At 46.4% G+C, this 23,290-nt stretch overlaps 1 protein-coding gene across 2 annotated transcripts in view; it reads left to right on the top strand.

Annotated features, from left to right (window-relative positions):
• Atg14 (autophagy related protein 14) overlaps window positions 1–23,290 on the top strand; it is a 251,020-nt gene that overhangs the window by 41,472 nt on the left and 186,258 nt on the right. For both annotated transcript variants that reach the window (XM_065425403.2, XM_065425404.1), the window contains exons 5-6: window positions 6,255–6,336; window positions 18,427–18,670. In XM_065425403.2, coding sequence (XP_065281475.1) covers window positions 6,255–6,336; window positions 18,427–18,670 — 326 coding nt within the window. The remainder of the gene's footprint in view (window positions 1–6,254; window positions 6,337–18,426; window positions 18,671–23,290) is intronic.

Raw genomic sequence — 23,290 nt, 5'->3', positions numbered from 1 at the left:
AGGGTTGCCAGATCACTCCAACCACAGGTAGCCAAATTGGCCTCCGCAGTATCCCAAATGTAGCCAAAAGCGAAACTTTTGGGCAGCCCAAAAGTAGCCAAAGAGCTTTGTCTTTTTCTGAAGTCATTTCTTAAGCATACGTAATTAATTTTCGGCAAGAATACCTACACATTAGTTTTTCTACGCTTGATCACGCATAACCTCCGTGCGCATTGTTACAGAGGCCATGCGGCACGGAAAACAGATGCTGCACAAGCTCCAGAAGTGCAGAAACGCTGGCATGCAGGCAAATTCATGATAGGGCAAATGCAGTCTTCATTGCAAATGCACTGTTTAATTTTTCCCAGCGCACTAAAAGATCACAAAAGAAACAACACACAAATAGTACTGCGCACTAAACGCGCTAAGCAATGGCATGCATTCCGGCGTTCAGTATTATTACTTAAAGCCCATGACAATTTCGCTCAGTGCCACACAATGCGCTAAACAAAAAACTACAGAAAACTGCAAGACAAAGTCTAACAGAATAGATGGCAGTTGGTACAAAACCTGGTACGATATATCGACATAGAGAACAATGCTATGATTAAGCATGACGAGCTTATTGTGAAATGGAACTGCTTGGTCCATACAAAATCTCGGAGCTGGAACGGGACAAAAATTCCTGGTCCAGTTTAAAATCCTTGCAGCAGCCTCCGTTCCTGGCCAGGCCAAACTTCACGTGGAAGAGCGCTACCAATGTCTCGTTTGACATTCTATTTCGAAGGCCGGATTTAATGAGTGAGACCAAACTGAACACGCGTTCGATGGCGGCATTTGATACAGGTAGTGATAGCAAAGAAAGGAGAAGAGTTTGGAGTTGTGTAGGGAACGGATGGCTGTGTGGTGGCTGTGGGGCAACGGAACAGGATATGTTCTACGTTGGCGTTGGAGCAGGGGCAATTTGGGCAGGAATGGTCCGAGTGAATTGCCATGTAGGCGCCATGTGGTCGGCAGAAAATTCTGCAAATTCCAGTTGGGTTCAGCTCAGTGTTCTCCCTCCATTCTGCCGCTGAGGTCACCCGCGGCGCACCGTCAACAGGAGCTAAAAGCATCTCATGCTTAAAACGTAGGACGCCGAAAGCTCACATGTGGAGACAGCAACAGTCTATGTTCACTGGCGTGCATGTGCGGATAGTGTTAGTTCGCGGATGGAGACTTGTTTCCTGAGGCCAGCTTTCTTCATTAAAATTATGAAAAGGACGCAAGCCTTGACCTTTTGACATGCATATGTGTTCTCTGACATAGGACTTGGAAATTTTGATTTTGTAGCAGATGCGCTCAATTTCTTTAACCTGCTGTTGTCTGCATTTTGATTCCAATGTACTTTTCATTTCTGCTTAACTATTTTTACTTTTTTTTTACAGAGGAAAAAGATGTAGCCCAAAAATAACCACATAGCCAAAAGGAAAATTCTGACGCCAACTCGGACAGAAAGTAGCCCAATTTGGCTATCAATAGCCCAATCTGGCAACCCTGGGACTCGCGTCAATGCAGACAAAACTGCAAGAAAGTAAAAAACGAATGCGAGCCCATCATTGGTGGCTTGTGATCATGTGGCAAAATGGAGGCTTCTCATTGGCCCACGCGGCGTGCGCGAAGTACAGCCGCACGCCTGCTTGCATATCGTTCGCGCGTGCCGCCATACTGAGAGCGGATAAAGGTGCACGCGAACCTGTGATATGGCGCCGTATCGGAAGTACTGCGGTGTCCACAAGTTTGGGAAAAAACGCAGGAAATGCGTTAAAAGGCTAGCGGACTTCTTCGTATCGTGGACGGTAACATCGGGAAATGGCGCGCTATCGGAAGGCAAATCAGTAGAGGCGCCGACGGCAAGCTCAACGACGTCGGGCGAATCTGCGATACCTGCTGCCAGCTCCCTTGGAAGTGGCGGCAAGGAACAGCGATGAAGATTTGACACAACGTTCCTCAGCAAGGATGATCGCGATCAGCCCCGACAAAAGGCAGACGAAAAAACTGCACATTTATTGTCTCTCTTGGCCACCGAGTGGAAGCTGTGGACGCTCGCAACGACGCGCTACGACACAGGCCTGTCGACTTCGGCCGCGACGTACACGGTTGTCGACATCGATATTGTGAACGAACTGCTTCACAAGACTGTGTGCCAGAAGTACGGAGGTAATAGTGTTTCGATCTCCAGAGGTGCAAATGATTACGGTATCACGGTGCAACTGAGCCTGGAATGTGACTTTTGCGGCTGCTAGGAAACGAAATGGAGCTCAAGGCTCATGTCGGGAACGGCGAAATCTAATAACCCATTTGAGATAAACATTCTCGCGTTGCATGCTGTTCAAAGTACCGGGAACAGGCAAACAGCGCTGAACGACTTATTTTCAGCTATGGGGAAAATCCTACAGAGGCCTGCACCATAAGACGTACCAAGGACACTTGAAGGGAAGACTGAACCCATCTGCAATGGAGGCTTGTGCAAAGGTGCTTTCTAATTCTGCTTCAGCAGTAAAGGAACTTTACAAAGTGCTGGATTTTCGAAATACTGGAAACATTGCAGTTTGTTTCGATGACACTTGGATGACTAGGTGCACCTGTCCTGTATTGGTGCGGGTGCAGTAATCGAGTTGTTTTCAGAGGTACTATCAAACTTCTGTCTTGGCTGCAAATATGCACTGCCAAAGGAAGATCCTGGGCACAGTGCCTGGAAAGAAAATCACATCTGCCAGAAAAATACTGATAGTAAATTCGGCCAGATGGAACCAGAGCCACTCTTTGAGCGCTCCCTATCGTGCCATGGTTTGCGCTACACCACAGTGCTTTGCGATGGAGACAGCAGGTTTTTCCTCACACTTGAAGAGGCCAAAGTTTATGGTTACACAAATGTAGAGAAGAAAGACTGCATTAATCATGTGCAGAAGCAGATGGGCACTGCTCTTCACAACCTCGTCCACAAGCTCAAAACAGAGCATGGTGAGAGTTTGAGTGGCAAACGTCGACTGACAGGTGACCTTATTACCAAACTCACCAATTATTATGGCTGGGCACTGAAGTCTAACGTGGGCAACATAGACGGTATGCACGAACCGGTAATGGCAACCTTTCATCACATATGTTCAAATGATCAACACCAAATCACTGCCGGTGCCCAAGTGGTGCCAACTTGTGGTGCAAACAGAATGCTGCTACTGCTAGAGGAGAACCACTTTCAAAGCACCAGAGCTTGCCCGAGCATGTTAGTAAGGCCTGTCTATGAACGACTTGCTGCCCTTGTTATGCTGCCACAGGGGCAAGACACAAAATGCAAATGAATCACTGCACTCTGTGATCTGGTCCCTCATGCCAAAGACCAAGCATGCCTCCCTATTGGCAGTAGAAACTGCGGTTGCAGAAGCAGTAATGAGCTGCAGTGCGGGGATGAAAGAAGCCTCGTCTCATATTCTACGAGAAATGAAAATACAACAAAGTAGCAAGGGCATCTAAAGAGCAGAAGAGAAAGACGGTCACCGTCTCAATAGTGCAGAGCGAAGGCGGGCAGCTTCAGCCACCTTCCTTCACGCAGCAAAGCGGTGACACCATGAAAAATCATGCACCGAATATTCACCTGGGGCATATTAATGTGCTGGCTATTAAATAAAGTTATTTAATTGGTAGCACAACTCTTGAAAACAATGCCTTGTGCTCCTTACGATTTTCTCAGTTTCTGTTTTCCAGCCTGTGTGCAATCTTCTGATCAGGTTTTCTCAGCTTCCACAAGTCCAATTTTAATCATTCTTCTTTCATTTGAAACCTTATGGCTCAGTAAGTGCCACAAGGCGACCAAATAATGCGAGGTAAAGCTATAAATTAAGATAAATGACAATTTTGATCTAAGTAATTGTGCCTGTACTGCTAACATGAAGTTCAAATGCTTACAACTTTTGTTCTGGAGAAACTAGAATGAGAAGACTTGTTTTACAACACTCCTTAATTGGTGTAGGTTGTAAGGGTAAAGAGTAGAAAAAAAATGTATGCAGTACATTTTTTTAGACGCATGACAAAACATTTTTACCAAAATATGTCTGTTAAAGAAGAATGGTACGAAATACATTAAAATAAGCTTTAGATTTAAAACCTGTGCATAAAACTACATACACCTAGAAATTTTCATAATTCTAGCTCAAATATTAATGAAAATAATTCAAAACCCCACATATCACCTTAAGACCAAGGGAGCGGAGTGACATATATCTTTGACCAGTGCCCATGGCACCACTTGGGCTCGCAACTAAAGCACAGCACGGCATATACTGGAAGCAAAAAGGTGCTCTGATAATAGGTCATTAGCAAGAGTGCTCAATTTTTGGGGCCGAATCGAATACGAAACGAATAGTACCAGATGTGAATACATTTTGAAAAGTTTTCGAATAATGAACAGCCGTCATCACAATTGCAGTAAAACCTCGTTAAACTGTATCCGCTTATTGCGTACGTATCGGTTAACACGTAGTGTTTTCAATTTTCGTCGCGCAAACACGGATACGCGTCGTCTCCATCGGGCAGCCCGGCCGAACAACGAGCCTCAGAGATCGGAACGGCCTCCAAGTGCCCTGTGTGTTTGTGCTTGAAGCCACACCAACATCATTTCGGTGCCAAGCCAGAGAGTGTTTTTTCATCGTGCAAAGCAGGACTCGCATCATGCCGAAGCTCGGATAAAAAAGATGCCATGTGCTCAGCATAGAAGAGAAATTAGACACCATTTGTGCTATCGAACGTTACACAAAGAAGTCGCCGCTGGCACGCTACATGGATCTATTGTTGACTACAGTGTGTGGCATTTGGAATATGAAGCAGTTGCTCGGCAGCGCTACTGCGACCGCGAAGAGGTGTTGGCGACGAGGTTTGACTTTTCACCGTCGTTGCCTCTGTTGTTGCCGAAGTGTCGCCTAGTCACAGTGATAAGGACGACACGGAAAGCGACAGCACGGGCTGCTCAGGCCCGACAGTGTCAGAAGCTGCGCAATACATCAGCCTCATGAATGCAATCATCGCAACGAGAACAGCACGCCGAAATGAAAAGGTGCCCCTCGACTTCTGCAATGGTACTGCCCCTGTGGAGGGAGAACATGCAATGCCAATAAGGAATCTGCCATGCGAGTGTTTGCCAAGAAGAGGGGGCTGGGTGAAAAGCTGGCTCACAGCTTCAGTAAGTTTGAGGCCACTGTCGTCGCTGCTAGGCTGCTGCAGCATCAAACGAAAATAACACTTTTGTCGCACAAAGTGAATAAATACTGCATGTTTTTTCCCCTTTTATCACACTATCTTTGAGTTCTGTTTTTGACAGGTAAGTAGGCGATCTCATGGTATTTCGGTTAAGGAGCACTACTGTTTAGTACATACTTTTTCTGAGCTCCGGCCAACTACGGTTTAACGAGGTTTCACTGTAATATAAAACCATGTTCATATCCTATAATTCTTAATGTTGGCACATTTTTGTCATTATTGTGTGCGCTATGAAGCACTGTTTATTAAAAGCACAAATAAAGCATTAGGGGCAAACAAGTATATTTTCTTCGCATGCACAGGACTATTCAGAGAGTGCAAATGGTTGCAGTATAGCCTGTAAAGTATGGGTACCTAAGCAGCAGGGCCTGCTCCACTACGAAAGTTCTCATGTGTGTCTAGGCCATGCCCACGGGGCTGAAAATTCACTGTAATTTTGCTCCAATATTATGTTTAATTGGATGCAGTTGATGTTCTTGAATATTCTAGAAGTATTAAAAAAATGTTTTCATTTACAAATACAGACAATTTGATTCAAAGACCAAATCGAATAGGACGCTATTCGATTTGGTAGTCGAAAGTTTCAAATATTTGTAAACCCCTAATCATTAGACTTAACCGATGCCCACGAGTTGCAGTTATAAAGTATGAATTAGCTATTTCATAGAAAGCCTTGCGGATCAAAAACTACCGCACGACAACATGCGCAGAGTGAGACTTCGGTGGCCAGACCGGTTGTGTAGCTTCCGCAGCATTGTATAGAACATGGTACAGGTAATTAAGAAGAGGTCAAAAGATATGTTAATCGGGATAAGCAAAAGCTACAAATGTTCGCTAGCCTTTTGTTGCATTCTCAGAACAGTCAGTTTTGTGTGTGTGCACGTGCCAGAGAGAGGGAGAAAGAATGCCATTGCCTAGCTCACGGCTGAAGAGGTTACGGAGCCACTTGTGTGGTGGTATATAGTTCAGCACTGTGTTTGCAGAGGGATGCCATGCAGCGGACACGGGACCAGGTTGCCTACCTTCGCATTGTCCTTGAGGACCTCAAGAGACGGAGAGAAGAGGGCAAGTTTTTCCCTAGTGCAGGCTGTGCTTGTGTCACATGCCGATTGTTGTGTACCAGATATGCATGACTGTACCAGCTAAACTGCTGGTGCCTTCTTGCTGATGCAATGGACAGATGTAGGGATGCTAGCGTCTTGTGCTCCCTGATGTTTGTTATCCCACACGGCTCACATATCTTCTGATGTTCGGCTTTCCCGCTTGATACACCAGTGGTGCTGCAAGTGCCACTGTGCCAATAGCACCAATCTGCGCTGACTAAAATTTGTTGCTCCATACTACTCCAAAAATGTCTTTTTCACCTAAATTGCACCACAATGTATTTTCGGCGATGTGAAAATTAGGAAGCTACCAAGCCATACAAAACAAACTTTGGCGCCATCGCATTTATTTGCCGCATTTGTTCAGGGCAGTACAGCCTGCGAGGCTGGCTGTAAGGTGATTGAATCGAATTGATCCCTATTTTTATATGCCAACTGTGAGGTGTGCATGAGGCTACAGGGAGTTTGGTGGCCATGCTAGCTTTGCGATGATGTGATAAACACAGTAGTTTTACTCATTGAGGGCTGATGCACGATGGCGCTTTGTAGACAAGAAGGTGACGACTGTCCACCGATCTTATTCGTGTTGCTTGCTTGCAGCTTTATTAGTTGCGCTGTATTACTTCTCTTCTTCAAGGGAATTTGGGGTCATTGAATTTAGCATTTGGCATTACAACCATAATGCCAATGCATGGTGATCAGATTTATGCTTTGTCAACTATGTCCTTGGTAATACCGCATTTACTTCCATAATGATTGCACTCGCGTAATGATCGCACCCCTGAATTTTGACAATTTTTTTTTTCTTTCCCGTGTAACTAGCTGCAGTGGTATGTCGAGTGCCAAGTCTAGCTAATGATGATCGTGCTTACTATCTGTCGAATGCAGTCGAATGTTACGTGAACGACTCTTCAGGACATACCAAGCAGTCTGCACACATCGAACATTCTTAAGCAGATGCCCCATTTCATTCCTTTCATCACTTTCCGCACTTCCATTAAAAAAAAAAAAAAGCTACAACCAAACTTGCCTTGGCTTTATTATTTGTTAGCTTTATAATGGTTGTGGTCAACAACAACAAAGAAAGACGCCTTTCGATTCTTTTCGTCTGCACTTGTGGGCACGCAACAAATCGCGAGCGGCAACGATAGTGGCCACGTTTACACTGATACGTTAGAAGTGTACCCTATTCATACACCGATACTTGTAACGCAGCTAAGATATTCGCCCACCCATAGCAGAAGCGGTATTAAGCATAGCACACCGTATTAAGATAGCAGTGAAGACAAATGCTGCAGTTTCCGCAGCGTGCCCACCATGGGTTACTGTCACTGACTGCTAAGAGCACCCATCTCTGTTTCTGTCCTCTCAAAGTGGTCATGGCTACGTTATTACCACAAACTTGCCGATAGTAATGATATTATTTGTTACTGATACGGAAGAAACTGTTTCAATGCGTGTAATGTACTCACGAGAAGAAAAAAAATCGTGTTTGGCGCATTCAGTTTGCTCTGCCGGCCGCCATTTTTGTTTTGGTGCCCCGCACTGTTACAGCGGCAGCCGCCTATTTGTTGACCTGTTGTCATCCCATAGCAAACGCAGGATGAAAAGAAAAGTTGCCTTTCCGTTGAAAATTTAACCCGCGCAATAATCGCACCCTTGAATTTGCATCAATTTCTTGGACGAAAAGTGCGATGATTATGTGAGTAAATATGGTACATGGGCCTTTGGTAAAGCTCGTGGAAAAAAAGTTGTATGCAGACGAGCAAGTAGTTGAGCCCTATATGCCTTTCCTGCTAGTGCATATCAGCGGAGGCATAAAGAACATTTGAGGCCCACACCAGCCTGATGTGGTTCATAAAACAAAATTTGTATGTGCGGAACATCAAACCTACCAAGTGGTCCTTAGTGGGAAAATAAAGCTAATTTCAGCTGCCCTAGTAAATTACTCATGTAGGCCAAGAGCCCCTCTTACCGTGAAAACGGGCTTCATAAGCCAGAACAGACGCCTTAATGAAAGACAAGTGGCCTTGGATTTCCAGTGTCACCTCACCGTAACGTCATGGCAACTGCTCAGGCCCAGATAACTATTTGTTGGTGGAGTTGTACAACATTCCATCCTAGAAGAGCGGAAGTCTGCTTGGCAAATTTCAAAAGCTTTACTGGTTGTAATGGTTGGGGTTGGGCATGAAATAGATGGTAGCTGGCCCATGCCGTTGTCCAACTCATCCACGCTGAGCACGTTGTTGAAGAGAGAGACTTGTTCTCATCGAGAACGAGGAATATGGGAATAATTTACAGTATCTACATGAGAACGTTACAGTTCATCACTAGCATGATTGAAAGAGAATGCACACTGAACAGCCGACGACGGCTGCTTAAATGCACCCTGTCCTCCCTAGATCCCTAGGTGAGGGAAAACGGCCGTTCAACCTTCAACCGATGGGCGCGTCCAAAGTCATCGTTGCCGACCCGCCTTTGAGGGGGAGGGTTTACATGCTCACTTCCACACAGGTTTCACTGACCACACTGAGGTCAGAGGGTTCTCGCAGACGGGTCCTGCCCTGGGCAGGCGCTTCTTGATCCCCGTGTTGACTCCGCCGACAGTGGCCACCATGTCTGTCTATTGACTGACAACTTCTAAAACCTGTGAGGTAGCGCCGCGAAACATCTCCTTCCAGGAGTTCCTCACTCCAAACAAACGGTGACGGTGAATCCACGAACAATACTTGGTCTGCCGACCGCGTCTAGACATAGTGGCACCAACGGGCAGTTGATTCAGTGCATTATTGTCCTTACAAAGCGAGTCGCTGCAGCAGACATGGTGGCACCGATGGGCTGTTGACTCGGCAGTCGCTTCTCCGTAGATTGCCAGCCTCGCAACTGCGGCGGGCTGAGAGAATTTTGTAGGTCAGTACCTCTGCAGGCCGATTGTAACAGCAAACAAAGTGGACGGAAGAAAATTCTCCCAGTCCTCGTTGTGCTCGTAACATAGCGCCCGCAAAACTCGCTTAAGCACTGAATGCCACCTTTCTACACTACTTGACTGAGGGTGATAGACGGAACTGTGTATCAACTTTACCCTGCACTTTTGTAAGAATCTGGATGTCAGTGAGCTGGCGAATACTGACCCTTGATCCGCCTGAACTTCGGCTGGAAACCCAACTCGTGTGAATACTGTCAAAAGCCTGTCTACTACTTTGGTAGAGCTGAGCTCTTTCAGTGTGATTGCTTCTGGAAACTTTGTAGCCGGACACAGCATGGTAAACAAGTACCTGTAACCCTACTTTGTCTTTGGTAAAGACTCTACCGTGTCTATCACAAGTAATCTGAAAGGTTATGATAATAAGGGCACTACTGTTAACGGAGCTTTCCATGTTTCTCCTGGTTTACGCGAGCAGGCATCGCATGATCTTACAAAGTTTTCTACATCTTTGAAATGGCCAGGCCAGTAGTATTCCATAAGCAATCTTTCTTTTGATTTGTGTATGCCGAGGTGGCCAGACTACCCATTTCCATGACAGAGACTCAAAAGGTCTTCCCTGTACTTAGTACATATGACTAACTGATCTAGAATCTTGCCCTTTCGGTCTCTGTAGTGCCAATACAATAAGCCTCCTCTCTCCTGTATCGTCATGTTGCGCCTAGCAAGGCCTTCTTTAGCTGTGTGATGCAATTTAGCTAAGCTGTCATCATTCTCTTGCTTGAGTGCCAGTGACTCTCTGTCCACACGTAAGAGCTGATCGAAGTTCTTTGAGGCCAGTGATAGAAACAACCCTGTCTTGCTTGCGAGTGCGTCCGCGAGCTCTTCCTGCAGGCATGAACATTGACACCCTAGTGATCCGGTCTCATTAAGCTGATCAGCTGGCAGGCTTTCCTCAACCGCTTTCCTTCCCACGAGCCTAGCTCTGATTCAGTTACTGAAGTTACCTCTTTTGCTACTTCTGCTGGAGCAGCTTTTGCTGCATTTTCAGCCGAAAGTGACGCGATTTTACGAGCTTGGCCTCGCATCAACGCCTGTACTGTGCCTTCTCCCATTTTAAGCCCTTTGTCACGCAGTAACTGATCTGACCGACTAAAAAAAATGTAAGGGTACTGCAGCGACAAAACTGTGGAAACTGCAGCCTCGGTCACGAGCTCCCTGAATGGTCCACTGATTTTGACTTTGGCCATGGGCAGACAGACGCTGTGTTCTTCTACAAATTGTTTGATCCATGCTACTTCTCCAGGGAAGTCACCTACAGTCATGTAAGACAGATGGACCATGTCCATAGTGGGCACTGTCTCACAGCACCCGGCATGGTTTGCCATTAACTTGCAGGTCATGAAGATATGGGCTTAAAAGCTCCATATTCTCGTCTTTTTCGTCCTCGTAGGGGAAGCTATGCTAGGCTTCCTGCAGTTTACTGCGATATGTCCTAGTTTGTAGCACTTATAGCAGCGGATCGGTCTAAAAGGTTCTTTCTTTTTTGCTCTTTTTGTATGGTTTCCCCGTCTGATTTCTCCTCGCTCTTTCCTGAGGGCTTTTCCTCCACGTCTACAGGGTTCGGTTGTCTAGTCTGCGAACCCTTTTTGAACGAAAATGGTTTCCGCTGTCCATTTCGAGTGTCCCAATTTCCGTCCTCGGCGTTCAGCTTTCTACATGTTGCGTACTCTTTGGCTAATTCAGCCGCCCATTCCACAGTGTTTACATTTCCTGTCTTGCACCCACAGCTTCACAGATTGTAGGATGCTTCTGTAACACTGCTCTAGACACATGCATTCAATAATTATGTCTCTGCTCTCGTACGCTTCCGTGCTTTTCAACCACTCGACTAGGTTTGACTTTAAGCCATATGCAAACTCCGGATATCCCTCGCTATCCTTCTTGCCCATGCTTCTAAACCTTTGCCGAAAAGCTTTGGCTGGAAGGCGGTACTTCTTGAAAAGACTAGCCTTATACCCCTGTCACACGGGCACCTGTGAACTCTATTGAACTCCTTCGTCTTTAAGCCAATGGAGTTGCGCTCCCTATCACACGGTCTCCCTTGCGCCAAGGAAGTTAAATGGAGATTTTGGGTGAAGGGAGTTCGGCAATGACCATTACGGTTGGATGGAGTACTCTCGTTCCCAGGTAGCTACAGTTCCGCAGAGAAACCACGCTAGTAAAATCGTCGTAACTGGTTAATTTATAAGTTTTAGCACTATTATTTTTTTTGCCTTGAGATATATGCCACATAATGAAAGTTTAATTTGTTTTTAAGGGCATCAGTGACTGTACCCTCTACACCAATACTTCGTCACGCCGCATCGGGAAACGTTGTTCCGCCATTTCGTTTGTTTTTATATGCACGCGAGCCGCACGTGGTGTCTTTCAAGCCGCACGGGTAAATTCTCCGGGTGACACGCATCATGAGCGATCCCAGCGCATTATCGTCGCGAACACACAGACACACACGATTACACAGCGGCATCACAACTCGAAGCCCACCGGCCAAACAACGTGACCCGCGCTGCCCACGCACGAAAGCAAACGCGCAGTGTGGCCAGCATCACTTGCAACTTCCCTATGCTTGGAAAACAAAAGTCTTGCGGTAACGTGCCGCAAAGTTTCTCGCTGTAATTTTATGTTATTACGTACTATGTTAAAAAAAATACACATAGCTTACTTTAACGACGACTGCATATGTGAACAGTTGCACGCGGAAGTAAGCGCAGCAGCGCCGTTTCTACCCCGTGCGGCGCCCGTCGAAAGCTCGCACTATGCCGTGTAGCAGGGCCGCAACTCCGTTGCCATCAATCTCCGTTAGGGAGTTTCATGCTCAACGGAGTTCGCGGGTGCCCGTGTGACAGGGGTATTAACCTTTGCATAATCATATGCATCTTGCGCACTGAGTCTGGTGATGACTTCTGCAGTCTCACACGGCAACATTGACAGCAACCGCCGTGGCCATGTACTCGGACCGAAGTTCATCTTGTAAGTCCTTTCAAAATTTTCTATGAACAAGCCTATGTCGTTCCCGACCTCAAATGGCTTTAATAGCCCATCCATGCGGTATGATTCTAACCCAATTTCAATGACCTCCTCACTGGCGTGTTCGGAAACCAGCTGCAATAATTCCAATTTTAGCATTTCGTTGCATGCTTCTAGGTCCAGTTCCTCACCAACAATCAACGATTTGTCTCTCAGCAGTGTCCTAAACTCCATGATTGCGGCTTTACTGCCTTGGTCCTGCATGCTAAACATACCAAGGTAAACACAACCTAGCTGACAACAATCCAGCTTCCCTACTGTTCTAAATTGAACAACCACAATATGAAGCCTAGAGAGTCAAAGCAAGAACCAAGCACTCCCCGCAGACACAGCACCACGTTGCAAAGTCCGTCTCATCGCTGCCAGCCAGTTGTAATGGTTGGGGTCGGGCATGAAATAAATGGTAGCTGGCCCATGCCATTGTCCAACTCATCCACGCTGAGGACGTTGTTGAAGGGAGAGACTTGTTCTCATCGAGAACGAGGACTATGGTATTTATTTACAGTATCTACATGAGAACGTTGCAGTTCACCAGTCGAGCATGACTGAAAGAATGCACACTGAACAGCCGACGACGGCTGCTTAAATACTCTGTCCTCCATAGATCCTTAGAGGGAGAACGGCCGTTCAACCTTCGACCGATGGGAGCGTCCAAAGTCATCGTCACCGACCCATTTTTGAGGAGGAGGGTTTGCACACTCACTTCTGCATAGGTTTCACTGAGCACACCGAGGTGAGAGGGTTCTCGCAGACAAGGGTCCTGCCCCGAGCAGGCGCCTCTTGATCCCAGTGTTGACTCCGCAGACAGTGGCCGCCATGTCTGCCCATTGACTGACAACTTCTAAGACCCGTGAGATGGCGCCGCAAAACATCTCCTTCCAGGAGTTCCCCCGCTCCAAACAAACCTTGACGGTGACGGTGAATCCATGAACAATACTTGGTCAGCCGACCGTGTTTAGACATAGTGGCACCAACGGGCAGTTGATGCAGTGCATTGTCATCCTTACAAAGCGAGTCACTGCAGCAGACATGGTGGTGCCAATGGGCTGTTGACTCGGTGGTTGCTTCTCCGTAGATCACCTGCCTTGCAGCTGCGGCGGGCTGGGAGAATGTTGTAGGTTGGTACTTCTGCAGGCTGATCGTAACAAAGTTCACAATGAACCAAGTACGAAAAAGTGCTTTGAAATCCGTGACGTCAAGCCAGCACTGATATTGCAGCGCAATATTTATTAAGGGCTGTGACCTTCATTTGTTGTTCTAATAATCTACTTAATACCAGGAAGTTGAAGAGTGCTTCTCTTTATAGTGTTCCTTTAATGTTCCTTGCGTGGTTTCGTAAAGTGCCGTCAGTAGCATGTTGCAGTTAATGTATGATAGCCACTGCTGTCGTAGCTTGCTGTGGTGAATCATATTTTGCTCCTAGTTTTTATGAGTAAATAATCATTTGAACTGAAGAGAACACTAAACTATATTTAATTTTTTTGCGTGCGCGTTTGTGGAAGGCTTACACCTGCTCCAAACACAGCAGTAGGTGCTTCAAAATTAGATTTTGCCTGCTCAATTGGCTGCTTCAAAACACTGAAGGGCATTCCCACCACTGCACACACACGGTGGTGGAAGTCAGGGTGATAGTTACACAGCTCCTAGAGATGGCTCAACTGTTGCAGTGTGAGCGCCACTTGATGGCATGGATAACGCTGGCAGGAAAGCAACATGTTTTCTGCTCTTTGGCTTGAGGATCTTGGCATGCATGGGCTGACCATGCTTGTCAGTGCACATTGAGGGACTGGAACTAGCATGGGTAAACTCGAATGCCGGGACGTGCTTCCATTTGCAGGACCACAACCGTAAGCGACTTAGACCTCAATCAGCATCTAGCATGGGCAGATATTTTATTTTTGAGCGCAGCTCTTAGGCGGCTGTTCCTGAGGCGAGTGTTCACGTTGTACCTCGTGACCGAGTGAATTAGCATAGCGAAAGACGAGAGGGAACATGGAACGTAGCATGGGATGAAAGATGCGAGGAAGAAAGCGGAGGAGGAGGGTATGGCAAAAGGGTGAAAAGAAAAGTAGTGCCAGTGGATACGAGATGGCGCCAGATGGTGGCTGCTGTAAATCACACCTACACGTCACCCGCATGCTAGCTTGCAGTCTCCACATTAGTGAGGCAGTGGTGCCACACTTTGCTCCATATGCAAGGTGCTGCACGAGACAGATCGTTTGCGCCAGCCAACATATCACGAAGTGATAATACAGCTGCACTCAAATTTCACTTTAGGGAGAACCATAATCATTGGTGAATTATTTTAATATCGTATTCATTATTTCTGTAATTAATGCAGGATGGGTGTTTTGTAGGCTTGTGCGAGTATTTAATTTTGAATATTTTATCAAATACAGTCAAACTTTGATATAATGAAGTTGTACTTGCCATGGCATGGGTAGAGGAGGAGACGTGCACCCAAGGAAAGCGGGCAGGTGGTTGCGTTTCTCCGGCACCCCCCCTCTCGCCCTAATGCATGCCTCATCATGTTACCTCACATCCGCCCGCATTGTGCTGAAGGAATCACCAGCTTTAGTGTTTCACCGAGTGCTCCATGCTGCCGTGTGCAAGTTGTTTACCAGTGAGACCAGTGGTGGAGCAGCGTTTGCTGCATACCGCATCCCATCTAGCGTACTTCAATTCTGTTTTTGCCGCTTGAACTTTTCACATAGATGGACATCTGCAAAAAACTTTTGCCTCGGCTGACACATTTATAGTTCTTTTTTTTCTTAGATTTACTACCCATACAAGCTCCAAGTGTATGTTTGAAATGGCCGAAAACTTTGTTGAATCTAAACCATGTCACAAAATTACTTCATTAAATCGCAAAAAAAATTACATGGTCTTTAATGAAACTACAATCGGGATATGAAAACGGTTTGTTACATAGCAAGTTTTATTAAATCGAGGTTCGTTATATCGAGGTTCATGATACCGAAGTTTGACTGTACTGTGTTATTCAGTATTTGCTTCGGCTGGAATTTTAGTATCGGAAGTTTTGAAGTATTTGGCACAAAAAGTATGAATTTCAAAACATATATAAAACGTGTGTAATCTGTACTTTTGCTTTTGGTGAGCAACGTGCATCACACAGCTCGTAGGCAAGACAAGCCACCAATGAATTCGCTTAGAGGTGCCTACTGATTTTTGTACGCATTTCGATAGGGGTGAAATGCGAAAACACCCGTGTACTTAGTTTAGGTGCACGTTAAAGAACCCCAGGTGGTCCAAATTTCCGTAGTCCCCCACTACACCGTGCCTCATAATCAGAAAGTGGTTTTGGCATGTAAAACCCCCATAATTTAACTTTAATTTAATGATTTTTGCACGTGCCCAGTCATTCGAACATTGATTCCATGGAACCGCCACCTTCTGTAGTGAACCAGTGTGTAATGGCTACTGAAGTTTGGGACTCAAGTTTTGGCTACTGAAGTTTCGGACGATGCCATAAGACATCTGGATAGATTTTTCAGTCATAATTCGCATGCATGTAGCTGTTAAAAATGGTGACTGCAACGAATGCACCATTCACTTAGTTCCCATACTATGGCTTTCGCGAATGAGATTGTTTCTTGGCTTCCCAAAAGATGCATGGCCGCAGTGAATGGAGTTGCGCCGACTCTGCGCTTAACTGTAAATTTGGTCGCCAACACCCGCCACAGCAGCAATGAGGCAAGCCGTCCTGGGTAATTCCTAGGTATACCTTGTGGCACAAAATACATTTCTTGAAAAGGGACAGAAGAAAGGAAGACAGTGAAGTGCCAAACTACCAATTGTTTGATGACAGCCTGAGCAAACGTATAGAAGAAAAGGCAACCTCCGCTCATGGGCAGGGAGCCAAGGTGTGACAGAACAACATGGTCATGATAACATACTTTGGATAAAGCACATTTCTGCGGAATATACCGTAGTTACTCGCATAATGATCACACTTTTTTGTAAAAAAAAATTGCCGCAAAGTCAGGGGTGCAATCATTACGCGAGTTAAGTTTCCCGAAAAAAAAAAAATTTTTTTTCGTCTCGCATTTGCTGCGGGATGACAACAGGTCAACAAATAGGCGGCTGCGCCTGCATGTAGTGCGGAACACCAAAACAAAGATGGTGGCCTGCGGAGCAAACCAAACGCGATTTTTGTTCTCGTGAGTACATTACGTGCATTGAAACAGTTTCTTTCGTATCAGTAATGAATATTATCGTTAATATCGGCAAGTTTGCAGCAATAACATAGTCATGTCCACTTTGAGGGGACAGAAACAGATGGGCGCGCTTAGCTGTCAGTGACATAGGAACACATGGCAGGCATGCTGCGGAAACTGTGGCATTTGTCTTCACTACTATCTTAATACGGCACATTTCCGCTAAGGGTGGGCGAATATCTTAGCTGTGTTACAAGTATGAATAGGGTACACTTCTAACGTATCAGTGTAAACGTGGCTGCTATCATTGCCGCTCGCGATTTGTTGCGTGCCCACTAGTGCAGATGAGAAGAATCGAAAGGCGCCTTTTTTGTTGCTGTTGACCACAGCCATTATAAAGCCTTTACATAATAAAGGCGAGTTTGGTTGTAGCCTTCCCTTTTTTTTTTGTCATGGAAGTGCGGAAAGTGATGAAAGGAATGAAATGGGGCATCTGCTTGAGAATGGATGGTGAGTGCAGACCGCTTGGTTTGTCTTGAAGAGTCGTTCGCGTAGCATTCGACAGATAGCACCATCATTATTAGCTAGACTTGGCACACAACATATCGCTGCGGCAAGTTCGGGATGCAATCATTACATGGGAAATAAAAAAGAGCGAATTTTGATGACAAAATTCAGGGGTGCACTCATTACGCGAGTACAATCATTATGCGAGTAAATATGGTAATACGATAGATGCATCGCTGACACAATCAGACCCTTTCTTTTTAATATAAAACGCTTCTAACAACTCCCTTGCAGTTTGGTCCCTACTTTTGGCAAGAATCAATAGTTGTTCAAAGCATGGCGTATAACGACAGGCTTTACAGTGCGCAGGAAGATGCGCCTTGTCACACTTGCCGATACTATTAGCGTGCTCCCTCAGTCTGTCATTAATACAACATCCCGTTTGTCCGATGTATGACTTGCCACAATCAAGGGGTATCTCGTAGACCACCACTTCAACACAGTCCCTGAAATGTTTGGCGTGCTGCTTCTGGCAGTCCCGCGGCCCCTAATAGTAATGCTAATAGTATCGGCAAGTGTGACAAGGCGCATCTTCCTGCGCACTGTAAAGCCTGTCGTTGTACGCCATGCTTTGAACAAGTATTGATTTTTGGCACAAGTAGGGACGAAACTGCAAGGGAGTTGTTGGAAGCACTTTATATTAAAAAGAAAGGGTCTGATTGTGTCAGCGATACATCTATTGTATTATATTCCGCAGAAATGTGCTTTATCCAAAGTATGTTATATTGACCATGTTGTTCTGTCACGCCTTGGCTCCCTGCGCATGAGCGGAAGTTGTATTTTCTTCTATACATTTGTTCAGGCTGTCATTAAACAGTTGGTAGTGTGGTGCTTCACTGTCTCCCTTTCTTCTGTCCGTTTTCAAGAAATGTATTTTGCACCACAAAGTATACCTAGGAAACCTAAGCACCAACTTGCCCAAGAAGTCCTTTTGGAATATCGTCCTGGGTAGTTTGCCACTCAATTTGTCACTCATTGGTTATTGGCCCAGAGATAATGTACATAGCAAGCGGGCCCGTCAAGTTTGCTTGTGTGTTTACCATACAGAACGAGTTAAGCAGCCTGACTGCCAGTGTCGTGCAGCCAACGTCGTACTTTGTGGCATGACAAAAATGTGTGAAGGCGGAATGCACAAGCCCAGTTTCTTGGCTTAAGGTGTCCCCAAAAGCTCTCAAGACCCCATGCCTTTGAAGCTCGCTGTTAAATACCCTGGAAATGTTTTGCACAATCTCTGCTGCGAACCCAGAACCTAAATGGCATCCACTTTTCTGTACCTCTTTCACTCTCCTAATAGAGGAGTCGCAACTGAAGCAGGAGCGTTTCGACTACTGCCTGGCTGAGCAGGATGTGCTGCATGTGCAAGGCCAGTTGCACCTACGGTCGCAGCAGCTGCACGAGCTGCAGGAATCTCTGGAGGAGAAGCGTGGGCGACTTGCTGAGTGCCAGCTGCGGCGCCAGGAACTGGTGCGAGCATATGTGGGTGACCTCGCCCACGACATCTTCCCGATTCACGAGGAGGAGCATCCGGTGGGAACTAGGTGGGTGGCCGCAAACAAATTGAGCAGGTCGTGCTGGATTAACAGCTTGACAGACGTAGTAGGTAGGATGTCCTGTGTTGGCATTTGCATGTTCTTTTTGTTTTATTCTCTCTCTCTATTTGGCTGTTATGAAAGGGCGTCACCCGGAATGGGCTGTATAGACTTGTGTAAAGACCGCACTTTTTGTTTTTGCAATTTTGATGAGGTGCAGCAATCACATGAAAACTGAACCTTTCGGTCAAAATAGTGCTGGTCTACCCACCCGGCAACTTGTGCACACCCCGGGTCTTGTGGACGCCTCGGCTCTCGCCATCTAGTAGTGACATGCATAAGTATGTAGGGCTCGAAAATTCCCCGATGCATGCATGCGGCATTGTTCTCTGTCAGAAATTTTTTTCAAAATTTGGGGCTGACAAGTTGAGGCGGCAGCCCTTGCACAGTTGCATCCCTTATGCGAGTCTATAGGGTATTAGACATTCCTTCTACATTTAGAACTGTTGTTGTTATAAGCTAGAACTGTTATTATGCACACATCATTGTGTTATGTCGTGTATTTCTTGCTTCTCCTACTTGGGCATTTCATGCTTGCGGTATCCACTAAATAAAATAAATAAATAATAAAATAGCAAGTGTCCATGGGACAGTGTGCAGTATGGAAGTAAAGATGGTAATAATTTATATTTCCGTTTCAACCTACAAAAACAAAAGCATGGATTCACCATAGCCACAATGAGACTTGTGTGGTGACACCCAGCAGTGGCAGCAGTGTTAACAATTTTTAAATAATATATGTTGTGGTTGACAAAGGTTGCAAACAAACCAAAAAAAGAGAAGTGAATAAACATATTGGTAATTTTCTAAGCAAAGTATTGCTGCTCATATGTGGCTATGCAATGTTAAGAAAGTGCAGAAATATACGCAGTGTTGTACTTTTGTTAAGTATATTTCTTGTTCAGTTCCCGTATTTACTCAATTGTAATGCGCACCCGTTTTCTGTGACCAAAAAAGAAAAAATGCCCTTGATTGTAATGTGCACTCGTTTGTCGTGACCTAAAAAAAGAAAAGTCCTTTACAGTATCTTGCACCTCATTATTGCATACAGAAATACAACTTTCTCTCATTTGGAAAAACAGATTTACCATAAAAACCTGCGTATAATACGAACCCGCAATAGTACGAGGTAAAATTTTTGGGATGTGAAATGGAAAAAAAAAAAAAGTTTGATCCGCATTTAATACGAGTTAACCCTTTTGCTGTCGGACCTTTCTGGCCGTGACGCCCCCTCAGTGTCGGCTTGGTTTCAGGGAACGAGCATAACAGGGAATGAACATAGCAATTTATTTTTAATTATGATTGGTATGCGAACAACATAGTCAATGCAATATGCACATTTCAGTGTTCTGCAGCTGTTGTTGGTAAACATTATCATCAGCTTGACTATAACATCCGTTCAACATCCGAATCTGACGATGCGGAACTCGCCTCTTCCTCGCATGAGAGTGTCCGAGTCCAAATCCGAGCTCGGCTCATATTCTGAACCAGAATTGAGCCACCGTTCCAATGAGCAGACGAAAGTCCACGCGCTCAGCCATCCGAAAGTAACCGCGTGCAGAGAAGATGCGCTTTCAGTCGCCCGCACAACGGAGAGATATGGGACGTCGCGTGATCAAGAAGACAGAGGGAGATAGAAAAAGGCTAAAACAAAGTTCGAAGGGCTTTACGTTTACTGCTGCAAGTTGGAAGCGAGGGTGCGGCGAGAGAGCGAAAGCAGCAATCGAGTCACTTTTTTTGGAGAGGCAATGGCGCGGCACGTGCCTCTGAACTTGATGCGCCATACCAGACACACCAACAGAAGAAAAATAAAAAGCTTCAAACCAGTGGAGATGGCAGGCAACCGTTTAACCCATAACCACACGCGCGCGACGCATGATACAGCGAACGCGGAGCCACCGCGCCACTCAGCAAAGAGAGAGGCACGAGTGGCAGTTGCACCGTACTCTTCAATACATGTACTAACACAGGTTGAGGCGAAAATACGAACTTGTAGAAAGAGCCAGCAGGTGGCGTGGCCAGTCCAGGAGCGCCAGCTTTGCGCTCAGGCGGGAAATTTTGAACGCACGATAGAGAACGTACGGGTACGTCAGTGACACCGTGGGGGGGGAAGCGCGAAGATGTACCGGTACATCCGTGACAGCGAAAGGGTTAAGAAAACTCGAGGAAAACATTTATTTAAATTGCACTCCGCACTCCAATCACTGTCCTTCCTCATTTGCACTCTCTTCGGATAGTTCTTTGTTGCACATATCTTCTCAGAAGTACTCATCCTCTGTGCCATTGAGCGCGTTCGAGATGCCGCACTTGAATGCACGACGCATAAGGCCCTCTGGTATGCTGGCCCATTCGTCCTCAATCCACTTGCATAGTGCAGCTGGCGAAGCCCGCCTTAGCCGCCCGGTCGGCATCACTACAGGCTTACCTGAGCGCATCCAATCTGTGTAACACCGCTTGACCGCGTCCTTGAACGGCTTGTTCACGTGAACATCTAAAGACTGCAGCTGAGACATCATCCAACTCTGGATAACGACGTGTTCAGTGCCGGATTCACGCAACAGCCTCTTCACTGAGTTGGCCAAATGGCAACAAAATGCGTTCAGCACGAGGATGGACGGGAACGACAACAGTGCACTGGGCTGCCTACACCAGACGGACTTTATCCAGTCGAGCACAAGATTCTCGTTCATCCAGCCTTTCTCGTGGCATCTCACGACCACATTTTTTGGCAGCTCCTCACCTTTACGCACTATCTTGCATTTGAAGATGACATAGGGTGGAAGCTCGCGTCTATCTGCCGTGCACGACAGCATTACAGTAGCTCGCATTTTCTTGTTGCCAGTGGACTGGACATAAACTTGTTTAGAACCCTTTTCGTGCACGGTGAGGGGCGATGGCATGTCTAGATAAACCGGCGTTTGGTCAGCATTGCCGATTTGCCCTAGCTGGAAGTTATTGGACTTGTGCAGCAAAATAATGTGGCGCTGGAAAGCCACAAGCAGCTCTTCGAACGATTTGGGCAGCTTTTGCAAAATCGAAGTTCGGCGGCGTAAGGCAAAACCAGCACGGCACAGTAGCGATAAATCCAGTGCTTGCTTGCTTTGAAGCCAGAGCCCTCTTTCTCTTGCAAGCTCCTTAGCTTTTGCCTGCATAAGCTCCATACTCACAGCTAGATGCGCAGCTCGCTGTTGGCAAACGAACTCCGTCAGGGTGAGTTCGATTTCCGGGAGTGTCTCATTCTTCGGGTCGCGAAGGCTTCTTTGCGTTCCGCTGCACGCGAAAAGGGTTTCCTTTTGTCGATGCCATCGGCGAATGCTTCCCTCGTTGGCACCAAACTGCCTCCGGGCCGCACTGTTGCTGATGTCCTGCGTGGCTAAAATAACCTTTCTCTTGAAAGCAGCCGAATACTGTTTTCGTGGTCTGGACATCTTGGTCCTTCAGTGTGGAATAAAAGAGATGCATTTCGTGAAGCGCGGTTTGCATGTGTGCTGCCAAGGTGTGCACTCAACAATAAAGAAACAATGCCATAGTCATGCAGCAATATCGAAACCAAGCCGTAGCCAAGCAGCAATAAGGAAGCGAAGCTGTAGCCACGCAGCAATAATGAAGTCAAGCCATAGCCACACAGCAATAACGAAACCAAAACTTCTAGCCCAAATTTCTGACTGAAATTTTCGTTTGTATCCGCATATAGTGCAAGGTGAAAATTTTGGATGCTAATACAGTCGCTGACCGTTTATTCGGTCCCATGAGGACTGCGGAAATGTCCGAATAAACAGGTGTACGAAAAAGCAGATTAAGAAAAAAAAAGTAATGGTGAATGCGCCGTTGCATGCTGTTCCGTATGCGCGCAGTCAGATAAGTCTGAATCTCGGACAGGGTCGTACGGTCACTATAGGTGGCTGAAAGCACAGTCACTGCTTGTATACGCTCCGCCTGCGACGGCAGTGTAGCACATGGTGCGTCATCTTCCGACTCGGAGTCATGGTCTGGGGGTGCAGCAGAAACCTGACGAATGATCTCACTGTCGTCGAGTTCTGCGCATGTCAGTACAGCAGTGTCACCTGTGAAACTGCCAAAGGAGACGGTGTCCGGAATCGCAATGCAACCACTGCGCAGGTCTTGGCAGAACATTTTCGGCATCAGTAGGGAGCACATCGGAAGGCGACAAATCCTAGGCCTCCCAGCACCCGCTTGCCGGAATTCTCCAGTGCAGTCGGCGCGAGCACTGTCGGCGCCATTAGACACTCGACACGATGTTTCCGTATGCCGCGTTGCATCACCCCAACCTCGACGCAGCACACAAAGCAAACATCACCACGCCGTCACGCCGACACCAGTTGCACAAACGAAAAACGTGGCCTACTCACAGCATCGTGCACGAAGAAAGAAACAAATAATCTGCTGGATTGTCTTCACAAGGCTTACTAAGCTGAGACCGAAACTGCTGTAGCTACGAACCAGGCAGAAACGATGAGCGGGGATTTGTAGTAGCGCCCCTTCGTGGGGCAGCAAGGAGGCTCCGTTCAAAAGAAAAATGGCATTCAGCAAGTCGAACCACGCAGTGGT

This window comes from Dermacentor albipictus, chromosome 7 (assembly GCF_038994185.2).
Source record: "Dermacentor albipictus isolate Rhodes 1998 colony chromosome 7, USDA_Dalb.pri_finalv2, whole genome shotgun sequence".
In the NCBI taxonomy this organism is placed as follows: Eukaryota; Metazoa; Arthropoda; class Arachnida; order Ixodida; family Ixodidae; genus Dermacentor; species Dermacentor albipictus.
This window is presented reverse-complemented; position numbering and strand designations above follow the sequence as displayed.